Source organism: Dipodomys merriami, unplaced genomic scaffold (assembly GCF_024711535.1).
Source record: "Dipodomys merriami isolate MVZ:Mamm:240054 unplaced genomic scaffold, mDipMer1.0.p SCAF_60, whole genome shotgun sequence".
Taxonomy (NCBI): Eukaryota; Metazoa; Chordata; class Mammalia; order Rodentia; family Heteromyidae; genus Dipodomys; species Dipodomys merriami.
The window spans coordinates 7,787,889-7,801,683 of record NW_027206180.1 but is presented as its reverse complement, the minus strand read 5'-3'; the positions used below and the strand labels follow the sequence as shown (position 1 = coordinate 7,801,683).

General features: G+C 57.3%; 1 protein-coding gene, 2 long non-coding RNA genes and 1 other non-coding gene across 6 annotated transcripts; 1 reads left to right on the top strand and 3 right to left on the bottom strand.

The window, feature by feature from the left end:
• The first annotated feature begins 1,134 nt into the window (after window positions 1-1,134).
• Window positions 1,135-8,786, top strand: LOC138814645 (ras-related protein Rab-26-like). Of its 2 annotated transcripts, none has more exons than XM_070003753.1 (9): window positions 1,135-1,363; window positions 2,340-2,450; window positions 6,841-6,882; window positions 6,976-7,042; window positions 7,200-7,252; window positions 7,524-7,589; window positions 7,705-7,761; window positions 7,861-7,937; window positions 8,049-8,786. In XM_070003753.1, exons 1-9 carry the CDS (start codon window positions 1,187-1,189, stop codon window positions 8,149-8,151), a joined length of 753 nt encoding a protein of 250 aa, XP_069859854.1. In that variant the 5' UTR covers window positions 1,135-1,186; the 3' UTR covers window positions 8,152-8,786. The 2 variants fall into 2 exon arrangements, with proteins under 2 accessions (XP_069859854.1, XP_069859853.1); XM_070003752.1 differs by having other exon boundaries at window positions 7,404-7,589.
• Window positions 3,038-6,721, bottom strand: LOC138814647 (uncharacterized). Of its 2 annotated transcripts, none has more exons than XR_011368041.1 (2): window positions 4,961-6,721; window positions 3,038-3,751 (listed from the first exon to the last, which is right to left on the bottom strand). It is a non-coding gene; the product is annotated as an uncharacterized lncRNA (long non-coding RNA). The 2 variants fall into 2 exon arrangements; XR_011368042.1 differs by having other exon boundaries at window positions 3,038-3,748.
• Window positions 8,787-11,441: 2,655 nt separating the features above from the next.
• LOC138814646 (uncharacterized) lies at window positions 11,442-13,617 on the bottom strand. The gene is made up of 2 exons (XR_011368040.1): window positions 13,448-13,617; window positions 11,442-12,276 (listed from the first exon to the last, which is right to left on the bottom strand). It is a non-coding gene; the product is annotated as an uncharacterized lncRNA (long non-coding RNA).
• LOC138814695 (small nucleolar RNA SNORD60) lies at window positions 13,326-13,408 on the bottom strand. The gene has a single exon (XR_011368053.1). It is a non-coding gene; the product is annotated as a small nucleolar RNA SNORD60 (small nucleolar RNA).
• Window positions 13,618-13,795: the final 178 nt, after the last annotated feature.

Genomic DNA, 13,795 nt, shown 5'->3' with positions numbered 1-13,795 from the left:
ACCCCCCAGATGCCCTACTTACAGCACCCAACCCCAGCTCCTAGCTGAGACCCTGGGCCAGCCTTCCTGGACACACAGAGCTGGAGATCAGCCTGAAAGAGGGTGAAGAGACAGAGGGGGACAAGGAAAGAAAGGAATGGGGAAGGGGGAGCTCTAAGAGGACTTCCCTGGGTTCTAGTTACAGCTCCGACAGGTTCCTGAGAGGTCTATCTGAGCCAACCCTTCCGTGAGATGGTTTCTAGTCTCTGGAAATAGTTCTCACAAATAAATCCTGGTTCTACCACCTCCTAATCCAGTGGCCATGGACGGCTCCCCCCTAACCTTCCTGGGCCTCAGTTTCCCTATCTGTGCATTGGGGCCCTAGAAGTACACATCTGACCAACGGTTTTGAATACACCGTGTACCTGGTATAGGACAGCACCCAGAGTCCCCCTGTGTGTGGGGGGGATCGCTGCTGGGTGGCAAGGCTCCATCACTGGCCCCCCCCAACCAGCTGCCCCCTCCCACGGGGCTCTGCCAGTCGAGCTGTCCCTCCAGCTCCCAGATGACCCAGGGCACTGCCCTGGGCCCCTCGGCTTGACGCCCCCTCCCCAGGTGTAGCTCTGGAGACCCGGGGATCTTCAGCGGGGCTCTCGGGACAGAGCCCCAGCCAGCTTGGATGGAGGGCGCGCTGGGCCGCGGAACGCTGGGCCAGGGTCCACTTTGGGTTTGAAGAATCAGCCCTGGCGGTCGCCCTAGGGTCGGAACCCGGCCTGGGAAGGGACAGGGACGGGCACCGCGGGGGGCGGAGGCGGCGGGGGCCGCGCTGTCCCCAGCCTGTCCTCCCGATAACCAGCTGTCAGCCGGAGCTTCCCGGACCCGCGCGCCCCGGAGACGACGGAGCGCGGGGGCCGGGGGCCGGGCCGGGGCCCCCGCTCGGCCGGACCGCGTCCCAGGACCCAGGCCCGCCCCCGGGGGCGGCGGCGGGCTCCTCGGGATGGCGCCTCCCGGGCGCAGCCATTGGCGGCGGCGGCGGCGGGCGGCCGGGCCTGAGTGGCTGCGCGCGGGCCGGGGGCGGGGCCTGGGCGGGGCCTGGGCGGGGCCCCGCCCCGAGGCCGGAGCCCGGGATGCCGCCGCCGCCGCCGCCGCGGCACGGGTTCGCGTGCGAGTCCCGATCCGGGTCGGGCCCCGGGCGCGCCCGCCGACCATGTCCAGGAAGAAGGCCCCCCGGAGCAAGGGCGCCCGCGCGCCCGCCGCCTCCGCGCTGCCCTCCGCCGACCGGCCCCGCTCCGCGCGCCCGGGCCCCGAGGCGGCGCCCCCCGGGCCCCCGCAGCCCGGCCCGCCCTCGCTCGGCGGCGGCGACTTCTACGACGTCGCCTTCAAGGTGAGCCGGGCGGGGGCCCCGCGGGCGCGCGGTGGCGTCGGGGCCGGGCCCGGGGGAGGGCCGGGGCGCGCGGCGGCCCCGCGCCCCGAGGTCCCGAGCGGCGCCCCGCCGCCGGCCGCGTTCAACAGCTGGCACGGGTGTCGGCGGGCCCGGGCCCCCCACGCACGCATCCGGGCTCCTCGGGGCCCCTCCGGCTCCCCCCCCCACCAGCTCCCGCGTTATCGCTTCCCATATGGCGCCTTCCCTCGCCGGGGCCTGCGGGTCTGGGCCGGCCTCCCCTCCCCAAGGGGGGCGGCCAGGAGGAGGCTCGCTAACGGGGGCGGGGGGGGTGAGGCCTCCCCGGGACCAAGGCGGAAGCGATGAGTGTGACCTGGGGTGGACAGGCATAGCCCTGGGTTCTGGGACGTCGGGTTGGGGCTGAGCTGGCTGGACGGGGACAGGACGGGGCCTGGCCAGCCCCACCTGGCCACGGATGGGGCCCAGACGCTCTTCAGGTCAAGACCTGACCTGGTCAGCCTTGTAGGATGGACGCTTGGCGTCCTTGCTGGGGTTTGTTTGAAGAAGCCCCCCTGGCACACGCCTCCCAGGACTCTGGAGGCCACAGCTGACCTCCCTCCCTCCCCAGGGTCTGCTCCCCATTAAGCTCCAAGTAGGGACTGACCTCCCAAATCAGGTGTGGGAGGACTGGTGGGGTTGTGAATGGGATCCGAGGCCCTGGGGCCCCCTCCATTGAGATGCGCGCTGTTGGAGATGGGACAGAGACCCTTAGGGGCAGAGACTGGGGGGTTCAGATTATTGGAGACTGTAACTGCTCCCCGGCCTCTCCCCCAGAGGCCTAGAATGCCCCTTTTCTCTCCTGCCCCTGGCCCCCGGCCCATCTCTGGCCAGAACTGCTCAGGGCAGACTCTGTGGCTGGAACAGCGCCCCAGTCCCCTTTTCTCAGCCTTTCTCCGCTACCCCCAACATCCCGGCCTAGGTCATGCTGGTGGGCGATTCCGGTGTGGGGAAGACCTGTCTGCTGGTGCGCTTCAAGGACGGAGCGTTTCTGGCGGGCGCCTTCATCTCCACCGTGGGCATCGACTTCCGGGTGAGCACAGAGGCTGAGGCCCCGGCTCCTCCCCGGCCCAGCCACGCCCTGGTCCCCTCACAGGCAGTCCACCCAGGACCCCCTCTCCCCAACCTGTAGCTACAGCTCGGGGTGGAGCTGTCCTGAGCCACCAGGCTTGGTGGCGGACACCTCCCCACACCTGCTCTAGACTGATGCAGAAATAGGTTGTCCAGTGCCGGGGGTTGGCACCACCCTAGGGCTGCGTCTCCACCTCCTCCAGGCAGAGGGGAGGCCAGGCTGGGCCCTGCCCAGGCCCTTCAAGCCACGTGTCAGTCTTGCAGCCTGTGTTTGCTGGGTGGGGAGGGGCGGGGGAGTGTTACCTTGGGGTGAGGACACTTCCCCTAGCACCTCAAGAGGACTTGGGGGCTGTCAGATGGAACCCCCACATGTTGAGATGCTGGTGTGATTCTTAGCACATTCTGAATTCCCATTTATTTCTCTCACCCTTTAATTAGACCGAGTTAGCAGGAGGCTGAGAAGGCCCGGATGAGGTGCTGTGGAGCAGTAGACTTGTTTCAGAACAGTTCCATTCTTGGTGTCTTTAGCAAGGAATTGAACGACACTCGTGAGCGAGGAGAAAAGCCACAGGTTTATGAAAGCAAAAGTGCACTCAGGAGTGGACCAAACAGGAATGCAAGACCCTCTGGGTCCTGTGTTAGGGCGCTTTTAGGCTGAATTGGGTCAAAGGTCTCTCCTCCGTTGTGGTGGGACAGTTTTGAGGTGGCAGCTTCTGATTACATAGTAGTTCCTTACATTCTTACCCACAATGCACCAGGAAAATCCCAAGGGGGGCAAATTTCAATGCAAATTATATGGTAATGACCAAAAAGCGATCTAAGGGAAAAAGTGAGATTCCAGACATCCTTTTTGGGGCGAGTTACCCTTCTGGGAGAAACTTCCTCCATCAGGATGCTCTGAGAGCAAAATCAGCTGTTTAGGAAGGAGTCAGCGGTGGGTCCTGGGTAGGGATGGGGTTGAAGTCTCCACCTCCCTCTGTCATGGCTACTTCTCCTCCCTCATTTTCCTGAAGATGGGATCCCAGCAAGTCTTTAGGAGGTGGGAAGAGTGATGGGTTCTTCAGTTTGGGGCTGGCAAGGGGGTGTAGCTGTACCTGCTGGGGACTGCAGAAGTCTTGCTGTGTTCTAAGCAGAAGTCAGCCTTCAGGGCAGTACTCTCTTCCACCAGAAGCTCTGACTGGTGCCATTAATTTTGCCCACGGTCACTTCTTCAGGTACAGGATGGAACGTCTGTGGGGACTGTCATTTCTAGGCAAATGGCTCCTCGGTAAGAAGAGACAAAATAAATACATACATGCAGGATCCATGACCCAAAACATGATCCCAGGAAAGTCACTACTGAGGGGGCTTATGAATGGGAGAAACCATATCAAAATCCTGCTGTCCATGGGTGCCAGTAGGTTAGCTAGCCATCTTTCTTTTTCTTTTCCCTCCCTTCTTTCCTTCTTTCTTCCTTCCTTTCCGTCCTTCCTTCCTTTCCGTCCTTTCTTCCTTCCTTCTTTCTTTCCTTTCTCCCTCCCTCCCCTCCTCCCCCCTCTCTCTTTCTTTTGTGCCAATCCTGGGCTTGAGCTCAGAACCTGGGCGCTGTCCCTAAGCTCTTTTGCTCAAGGCTAGCACTCTATCACTTGAGCCACAGCTCCACCTCTGGCTTTCTTTTTTTTTTTTCTGTTAGTTGTGGGGCTTGAACTCAGGGCTTGGGCACCGCCCCTGTGCTCTTCAGCTCAAGGAGAGCGCTCTACCACTTAAGCCATAGCACCACTTCCGGTTTTCTAGTGGTTTTTTGGAGATAAGAGTCTCACGTACTTTCCTGCCCGGGCTGGCTTTGAACCATGATCCTCAGATCTCAGCCTCCTGTGTAGTTAGGATTACAGGTGTGGGCCACTAGTGCCCAGCTTACATTTGAATTTTTTGCTAAACTTTTTTCTACTTTTCCTGAGGATTGATCACTTTGTGTACTCTGCAGTAATCCAGATCTAGGAATTATTTATTTGTGTATTTATTTCTTCCTTCCTTCCTTTTTTTTTTTGGCCTATCCTAGGGCTTGAACTCAGGACCTGGGCACTGTCCTTGAGCTTCTTTTGCTCAAGGCTAGCACTCTACCACTTGAACCACAGCGCCACTTCTGGCTTTTTCTGTGTATGTGGGACTGAGGAATCGAACCCAGGGCTTCATGCATGTTAATCAAGCACTCTACCAACAGCGCCACATGCCCAGCCCTAGGAATGATTTCTTTTTTTGGGGGGGTGGGGGGAGGTCCAGTCATGGGGCCTGAACTCTGGGCCTGGGTGCTGTCCCTCAGCTCTTCAGCTCATGGCTAGCGCTTGAGCCATACTGCCACTTCTGGCTTTTTTTTTTCCTTCTGCTTATGTGGTACTGAGGAATTGAACCCAGGGCCTCATGCATGCAAGGCAAGCGCTCTACCACTGAGCCACCTTCCCAGCCCTAGGAATGATTTCTTTAAGTAGATCTTACCACTTCCAGGACCCTTTCTGTCCCCATGGCAAAGACTTCTGTCCACCCAAGGTGTGGGTCAGTCAGCACAGTCCTCGTTGACGCCCTCTGTGGGGAGGCATATGGGGACCTATTTGCCAGTCATCATCTGACATTCTCTGGCTAGATCTGACCAGAGGGGACAATCGTGGTCTAGGGTTGTGGCAGAAGGACAGGTGAGAAAAACCTGATTGGCCATGGAAGCTATTCCGATTCTGGAAAAGCTCTGCTCCACACGCCCCGGTGGCATCCGCCCGCCTATGGCATCCATAGATGTCCCCCTGAATTGCCCGGGGCAGAAACTGCTCATTAACGAACCAGGTTCTCTCCTTCTGACACCCCCTGCCTGTGGGCTTTTCCTGATGCGTTGTGGATAATATGCAACAGAAAGGAAATGTTATATAATCCCCAGCTGTCCATCACCAAAGGGGAGGGGCGCTCAAAGCCCTCCCCTCCACCCGACTCAGCTCCGTGGGGCTTGGCACCCTTGCTCCTCCCCCTCCTCCTCACGGAGAGTTCTGCTTTAATAAACCTGTGGCTCTCTCATTATTCATGTTTTGCTTAATTCTTTGTTCCAGATGCCAAGAACAGGGAGTGGTTTTGAAATGAGCCTATTACGGATAACACCGAGACAGGGAATGGGGGGGGGGGGTCCCGGGTCCCCTGCAGCTCTGTGAGGTGAAGGAAGGGCTGGGCAGGACGGGCCGAGTAGAGCCGTGCTCCGTTGCCTGTCCTGGTCTCCCTTTTGGGTCTGGGGCAAGGGATGAAGAAGGGCGAGCTGTTTGATTTGTAGCTTGTTTCAGGGTGCCAGGGGAAGTGAGGTATGGTCCTCAGCCTGGCAGATGGCTGAGCCTGGTTCCCCGGAGACCCAGAAGTACCCCAACAGGAACTCAGGAGGGCAGTAGAGCCCAGGACTCGGCCTTGGGGAGTAACTGTTTACCAGACAGTTCTAGGCTCTGTGGCTGAGCGGTTGGATCTGCTAAGCACAAACCCAGACCCAGGGCATTGCAGGTCCCATTGGGGAGAGATTTTTTTTTAAACAAACAAACAAACATCCTAAGCTGGGTGCTGGTGGCTCCAGCCTATGATCCTAGTTCCTCGGGAGGATGAGCAGTCTGACATCAAGGTTCAAAGCCAGCCTGAACAGAAAAACCCATGAGACTTATCTTTAATTAATACCAAAAAAGCTGGAAGTGGAGCAGTGGCTCAAGTGGTAGCAGAGTCAGCTGTGAGTAAAAACACTAAAGGACAGCACCCAGGCCTTGAGTTCAAGCCCCGGCACTGGCACAAAAACAACCCTATCCAGAGCAAATTCAATTAGCCTTTTCTCTGGGTGAGATGTTTTTCCGTACATACAGCAGCTCATTCATTAAGCTATCTGAGCAGCCATGGAAGGACACCCCAAGATGCCCATTTGCAGCACACCGAGGGAGCTAATAGTGGACCCGAGTCATGACCCAAAAGGCTTCACAATAAGTACGGATGGCTGTAAGCAGCAACCGCTCCTCCTGCAGCCCGTGAGTCTGCGCTCTAGGCAGGTGGTCAAGGAAGACCGCAAGCCCCATGGAGCAGGAACGGGGCGCTCTCCAGGGTGGTGGAGGAAAAATCTAGCTGGAGGGAGCCAGGCAGCCCTAAGGTTTCCTTGGAAGCCTAGACGGTAGGCAGAGGGAAGGGAGGCAGCAGGAAGGCTGGTCCTGCGTTCAAGAATGACTTACAAGACTTAGCCAGGGGCGGGGCAGAGGTTCCCTGTCAGCGGGACGGGGCTGGGTTCAGTTCTGACTTACAAGCCCCTCTGCTCTCCCCTTGGAAGTCCCAAGGCAGAGAGTGGCACTGGGCCCCTACTGGGGCTGATTCTGTTTCAGAACAAGGTTCTGGATGTGGATGGCATGAAGGTGAAGCTGCAGGTGAGGCGAGTCGGGGGAGGGTGGAGGGAGAGAGGAAGGTAAGGGGGCACCAGAAAGGGGCCGGGCATCGTAACCAGAGCCATGTTGCCACAGATCTGGGACACGGCTGGCCAGGAACGCTTCCGCAGCGTGACCCATGCCTACTACAGAGACGCCCATGGTGAGCACCCACGGGGCGATGGGGGGGGCACACAGGGGAAGGCGGGATGCTGCCACGCCCCAGACCTGGGTACGGGCGTGAGCAGCGGGAGTGGGGGGTGGGGGCGGCTGACAGGAAGCCACGGGGCTCCAGGCTGTCCTCACCACCCTGTCCCCAGCGCTGCTGCTGCTCTATGACGTCACCAACAAGGCCTCCTTCGACAACATCCAGGTCAGTGGCCTCCTCTCCCGGTGGAGGGAACGAATGGGCCACCAGGGCCCCCGTGGCGCAAGGCTCCCCAAGTTCCCAGAGCCCTGCAGACTGCGGTGACGGGCACCGACGGGCCCGTGACCCCTCCGGTGACATCCGGCCCTGTCAGCAGGCCCCGGGATCAGGCGTCTGTGAGGCGGGCACCTCTGCCCAGCGCACAGGCGCCAAGGTTCCAACAGGACGAGGTGCGAAGGGGGTAGGAGCCCCCACCTGGTCCCAGCTCTCCCCACAGGCCTGGCTGACGGAGATCCAGGAGTATGCCCAACACAACGTGGTGCTCATGTTGCTGGGAAACAAGGTGGGCAGCCCGGCCCTGGGTGGTGGCGGGTCTGTGTGTGTGTGTGTGTATGTGTGCGCGTGTGTAAGCCACAGGTCAGGCCATCACCCAAATCCCTGTGCTGTGCCCGGGCCAGGTGGACTCTGCTCAGGAGCGCGTGGTGCGGAGGGAGGACGGGGAGAAGCTGGCCAAGGTGAGTGGGGGCGCCGTGGGTGGGGCGGGGCGCCTGGGAGGGAGGGCAGCTGCGGCTGCCCCTGCCGGGCCTGGGGCAGCTGGCACAAGCCGTCTGCAGGAGTACGGGCTGCCGTTCATGGAGACTAGCGCGAAGACCGGCATCAACGTGGACTTGGCCTTCACTGCCATCGCAAAGTAAGTCCTGGCACTGGACAGGAAGTTTCCCCCCCCCAGACTTGGGGTGCGGACCCTCTTGCTGGGGTACGGGAGGCCGTCTTGCTCCCAGTCATCGCCCCTGCTCTGCAGGGAGCTGAAACAGCGCTGCACCAAAGGTCCCAGCGAGCCCTGCTTCCGGCTGCATGACTATGTGAAGAGAGAGGGTCGAGGGGCCGCCTGCTGTCACCCCTGAAGCCTGGCTGAGCTCAGCCCTGCCTGGAGGAGCAGCTGTGTCCGGGAGGGCCGGACAGGGGGGCTATAGGCCCTTTTGACGTCACCCAATGGACACCCCCGTGTCAACCATTTCCAGGAGTCCCGGGCCCAAGTTTCATCTTTGTCCCAATGGCTATCTATCTCAATCCTCAGCCCAGACAAGCAGACCTCAAAGCCACGGTAACACCACGCCAAGGCAAGGCGCTCTGCTGCCCCCGCCTGGCCGTTCCCAGCTAAACCGGTCCCAGGCCAGTTCAGTGCCTGACTTTTGCCGTTTTTCAAAGCCATGTGTCTGTCCATCCACCACCACCGGACTCCAGCCTACAACAGAGGCCTCCCGCCACGAAAGCACGCACTTATGCGTCTCAAGGCCCACAGCCTCCTCTCTCCTCCTAGCTTACTCCCCAGGTCCTGGCCCAAACAAAACCCTCAAGTGATTTCCAGGCTGTGGCTTTCTACAACAGCAAATAGCTTGTGGGAGAGGGCTGGGCGTGGAGCTGGGCGAGGCCTTTCTACTGCTGACACCAAGCTCTCCCCACCCCGTTCTTAAGGCACCAAACCAATCATGACTGCAAGTCTGTTTTTCAGTCCTACTGAATAAAGGTGTTTCCTTGAGTGTCTGTTGAAAATGGACCACTACCACAGCAGGTTCAAAGCCCACCTGTGTGGGAGCAGGGGCTTCATGTTAATGCCCCCCTCAACTCTGATCAGATGAGCTTTAAAAGTTGCCACTGCTCAAAGTTGAATAACATGAAGGGGAGGAGTTGCCATGTGCATCTTCCCTTTTTCATTAGTTTAATATTTCCCCACTCTTACCCCCTTACAGATTCACACTTCCATCTTTAATATGTAGTTAGGTATCAGGATTTTTTGTCAGTGGTGGGGCTTGAACATGGGCCTCAGTGCTGAGCCTCTTTGTGCTCAAGGGTAGTACTCTACCCCTTGAACCAGCCAGTACCACTTTTGGTTTTTGAAGAGTCTCACGGAAGTCTAGAAATGTGGCTTAGTGGTAGTGCTTACCTAGCATACGTGAAGCCCTGGGTTCGATTCCTCAGGACCATACACACAGAAAAAGCCAGAAGTGGTGCTGTGGCTCAAGTAGATATTACCACATTCCAGTGCACTTTAGACCTAGCATCTCCAAGCTTGGCTTACATCACTTAGCAGGGTTTGTTCTACGTCCATCTATTGCCCTGAAAGTGACATATTAACTCTATTGAGTTATTTTTATATGTAACAGTGATTGTCAGATGAGGGCTTATTTTCTAGACCACTATTCCAGGTGTGAGCCACCAGTGCCTGGCTTTGAACAAAGTTTAAACATTCTTGTAGCTAGCTGCTGTCAGCGAACGTTAGCTCCCGTCACTTTGAACACACTAGCCTCCAGCAGCTCAGGCCCCTATGGAGATCTCCCCTTAAGCCAGTGCAGTTTCCTGGCACTTAGCTTTAAGTCAAGTCCATTTGGATACCATTTGCCATAGACCAGCCCTGTCAAGCTGTCTGAGGTGAGATGTAGATTAGATGGAGAACACATGTACTTTATAGAGAAGCTGGAACCAGAACAGGGGCTATCTTCAGTCCCTAAGACTTCCCACCTGGCCATAGCTCTCTCCTAAGTATAAATAGGAGTTCTCAAGGTCCTACCATCTTTCTCAGTGACAGCTGGAACAGGCTGGTCCGAGGCCACAGAAGTGAACTCGGTCCTGTGCCAGACTAGAGGTTACGAAGCCATGACGGGGGAGGAACTCTTGGGCCTGGGCACTGTCCAATGCTAGCGCTCTACTACTTGAGCCACAGCACCACTTCTGGTTTTCTGGTGGCTTATTGGGGATAAAAGTGTCATGCATGGGCTGGGAAGTTGGCTCAGTGGTAGAGCACTTGCCTTGCATGCCTGAGGCCCTGGGTTCGATTCCTCAGCACCACATAAGCAAAAAGAAAAAAGCCGGAAGTGGTGCTGTGGCTCAAGTGGTAGAGTGCTAGCCTTGAGCTGAAGAGCTGAGGGACAGCGCCCAGGCCCAGAGTTCAAGCCCCACAACCGGCAAAAAGAAAAAAAAAAAGTGTCATGCATGAATTTCCTGCCCGGGCTGGCTTTGAACCGAGATCCTCAAGATCTCAGCCTCGAGTAGCTAGGATGATGGGCATGAGCCATTGGCGCCTGGCTTCTGCTGTTTTTAGGAAGTTAAGGGTTGCAGAGAGGAAGCGCCACACAGGTCAGGAAGAAGCGAGTATACTTGGGAGAGCCCTGGTGAGGTTGGGTGTTGGCGAAGCACGTGCTGGAGAAGACAGTCTAAGACAGCTAAACATGGTTTAGAATCAGTGGGGAAGTTTCCTAGCAGGAAGGGCCGTCGTACCTTAGTTCAAAAGGGACTAAATGAGGCTGGGGGATAGCAGGTAGAAGTGCAGGCCAAGATGGTTGGAGCTCCAGAGAAAGCTTAGGAAGTTGCTCTTTGACTTTGCGTCAAGACTAGGGTCTGTAAACAATGCGGAGGTTCCACGGGATTCTTAAGGAAACCCCCACTTGTTGGGTTATTTTGGAAATGAAGGCTGATGGCAGGGAGGTGAAGGGACCCAGGTACGGGGGGAGGGGGGGGCGAAGCAACAGAGCAGAGGTTTGAGGTGGGCAGCTGCACCCAAGATGTATGGCCTGCTGAATCAAGCGGTCCTTCCAGGAGCAGCCATCCCTGTATCACCTGGGAGGGGCCCCTCACTCCTGTAGGCCGGTGGCAGCAGCGCAGGAGCCAGAGGCGTCTCTGTGCAGCTAGCTTTTGACAGAGCGTCCAGTCCCGGCTGGATCCCAGCATCCTCCGCAGTGAGTCACAGCTGCCTGTTGTGGGAGGACTAATGAAAGGTATGTCCCCTCCCCGCCTTTTTGCCAATCCTAGGGCTTAAAGTCAGGGCCTAGTCACTGTTCCTGAGCTTCCTTTAAGGATAGCAGTCTACCACTTGAGCCACAGCACCAATTCTGGCTTTCTGTTCATGTGGTACTGAGGAATCGAGCCCAGGGCTTTGTACACACTAGGCAAGCACTCTACCAGTAATCCATAATCCTTCCAGATTGCTGCACATGAATGTAGAATAATAGGCAGACTTTTCTACTTTGCCTGGAGAACATCAGAGGGTTTGATATTCCTAGTTGGGATTCCAAATCTGCACTAATTCCTCTGTAATAGCAATTACTTGTCTCCCTAAGCCAAGATGTCCAGACAGGTGGTGACTGCGATATAAAGGCAGCCTGGGGGCAGGAAACTGAAGACCAGACACTCGGTCACATACAAAGGAAAAGGAATTTATTGCCAGTAATCTGATTGGCTACCTCACTCGATGGGTAGCAGCCAAGCAGACGGTTTTTATGGGGGTTAGTTTGTGTAGGATGTGAGAGCGGAATTCCACTGTGGCCAGGCTAACATTTATGGTTGTAGTTGTACAAACAGAAACTGCTTTAATGGGGAGGGAGGGGGTGTCTGTTAGCAATTGTAGCTGCTTCTTTTGAAGCTGTGTTGGGGAAAGGCTGTGCTTTACCACACCACTAAAACGGAGTAGCTCCTACGATGGAGATCAGACTAGCACTCCCCTTTTAATATTTGGTGAGGATGGCTCTTGCTAACTTCCTGATGGATACTGGGTGGGGTTACATGGAAGTATTCACTGGATGAGGGGCAATGTGGCATTGTCTCAGGAGCCAGAAGCCTCTGACTATCTGGAGCCAGGAGCCTCTGATTCACAGTCTGGTTGACCAAGGCTCTTGCTCTTTCTGTGAAGATGTTTTGCAGCCTTCTATAAATGAGGGGTAAAATTAAAAGTAAAGCCAAAATAGCCATAAAGCATCCCAACACAGGCAAAATCCATGAGGTTGTGTCCCCAATTGTTATGTGAGTGGCAAGCTGGTCTATGGCCTGTATTTTTTCTTCCACCTCTTCTGACAGGTTTTGAAATGTGGGGGGAAGGGTGTTACTCATCTTTAAGACTGGGTCCTGGGGATGTGTTGATGTTGTGAAGTCTTCCAGAATGTTGGGCAGGCTCCACTTGGTAATCTGCACATGCAGAGGTCCCGTGGAAACTACGTTGGGGCCGTCAATCCAATCCGCGTGGCTCTGGCCCTTGGGAGCTGTTGTGGTAAGAATAAAGGGGTTAAGGATTGTAACGGGAAAGCTGGAGGCATGAGGTTGATGGGAATTGGGAAATGCTGACAAACTCCAAAGGTGCCCGGGAAAGCTGTGTGTGTGTGTGGGGGGGGGGGTGTGAGGGAGCTTGTTAGAAGTTATGGAAGCAGAGGCAGGCTGAGGAAGTAAGTGGTAGCCCAGAAGAGGGGTGACCATGTGGAAGTTCTAATGGGCTGGTCAAGAAGGTTCCTCAAGCTGGGCGCTGATGGCTCACGCCTGTAATCCTAGCTACTCAGGAGGCTGAGATCTGAGGATCGCGGTTCAAAGCCAGCCCGGGCAGGAGAGACCGTGAGACTCCTATCTCCAATAAACCACCAGAAAACCGGAAGTGGCACTGTGGCTCAAGTGGTAGAGCGCTCGCCTTGAGCTGAAGAACAGCGCCCAGGCCCAGAGTTCAAGCCCCACGACCGACAAAAAAAAAATAAAAGGTTCCTCTGGCTCCTAAACAAAGGGAGCCAGAGGAAAAGGTTTATGGGTAGTTAAGACTTGTTTCTGTTGAGAAATGAGTCCAAGGTATGCGACTGGAGTCTGACATAGACGGGCTGTCAGAGGCCCTGTAGCCCAGGCAGCAAGTTAGGAATGAAAAGGAGATATAATATAAGCCCCAACATTCTTCACGAAGGGCAGAGTACGGTCAACGGGAGAGCCCGGATTCGAGTCAGGGCACCAGTGAAAGGCTCCCCCAAGATCACTCGGATACGTGGCCACGTGCAAAGAAAAGGGAATTTAAGGGCAGTAAGCCGACTGGGCACCTCACCGGCTGAGTAGCAGCCGGGCGGAGCTACAAGCACGGTCTGCGCGGGGCTTGGGTTCTCGCAGGAGAGCGGGAATCCCGCCGTGACGGTGCGAACGGGAATTACTTTATCGGGGCGCTGTGATGGCCACTGCCCCTTCCGGGGGCAGCCACGCTTCCCCGCCAGGCCTCGGCAGCGGCTCCTCAGGGGGAGATCCCATCAGGCCAGCCACCCCTACCCCAGCCCCGTCGAGGGCGCGCCGGCCTCAGTACTGCTACGTCATCAGGCTGCGCGCGCAGCGTTCAGACGAGGTGTCAGAAGTCTAAGCAGTTCATCACGGGCCGCGCGCTCCGCGGGGCTAACGGGCCCGGCCGCTTCTTACCTGGGGGAAGCGCCAGGCCGCCGAGCCCGGAACCGACGCCTCAGCGCCGAGGACTAAGGCGGACTCGGCCCTAGGCCCGGCCGCGGACGGAGCGCGTCCCTCGAGGCCGCCGTTTCCGCAAAACCTGGGCTGAGGTGCGCAGAGAACGCGGGACGCGGAGCCGGGCTCGCGGCCGCAACCCAGAAAGACCGAGGCCGCGCCGGATTCAAGCATTTATACAACTTCCTCCGCCTCCGTTGATTGGGCAGTCTTGGAGGAAGTGCCCGCCTTCCCTCTTCGCTGATACGCTCAGAGAGATGTTCTTTCCCCCAATTGAATCAAGGGGGGGAGGGGGACGGGACGTTCTTC

Coding starts and splice junctions, on each gene's coding strand:
- LOC138814645 (XM_070003752.1), top strand. CDS start 1,187: ATGTCCAGGAAGAAGGCCCCCCGGAGCAAGGGCGCCCGCGCGCCCGCC. Junction 1,364..2,339: donor TCTACGACGTCGCCTTCAAG/GTGAGCCGGGCG, acceptor ATCCCGGCCTAG/GTCATGCTGGTGGGCGATTC. Junction 7,253..7,403: donor CCTCCTTCGACAACATCCAG/GTCAGTGGCCTC, acceptor CCCTGTCAGCAG/GCCCCGGGATCAGGCGTCTG.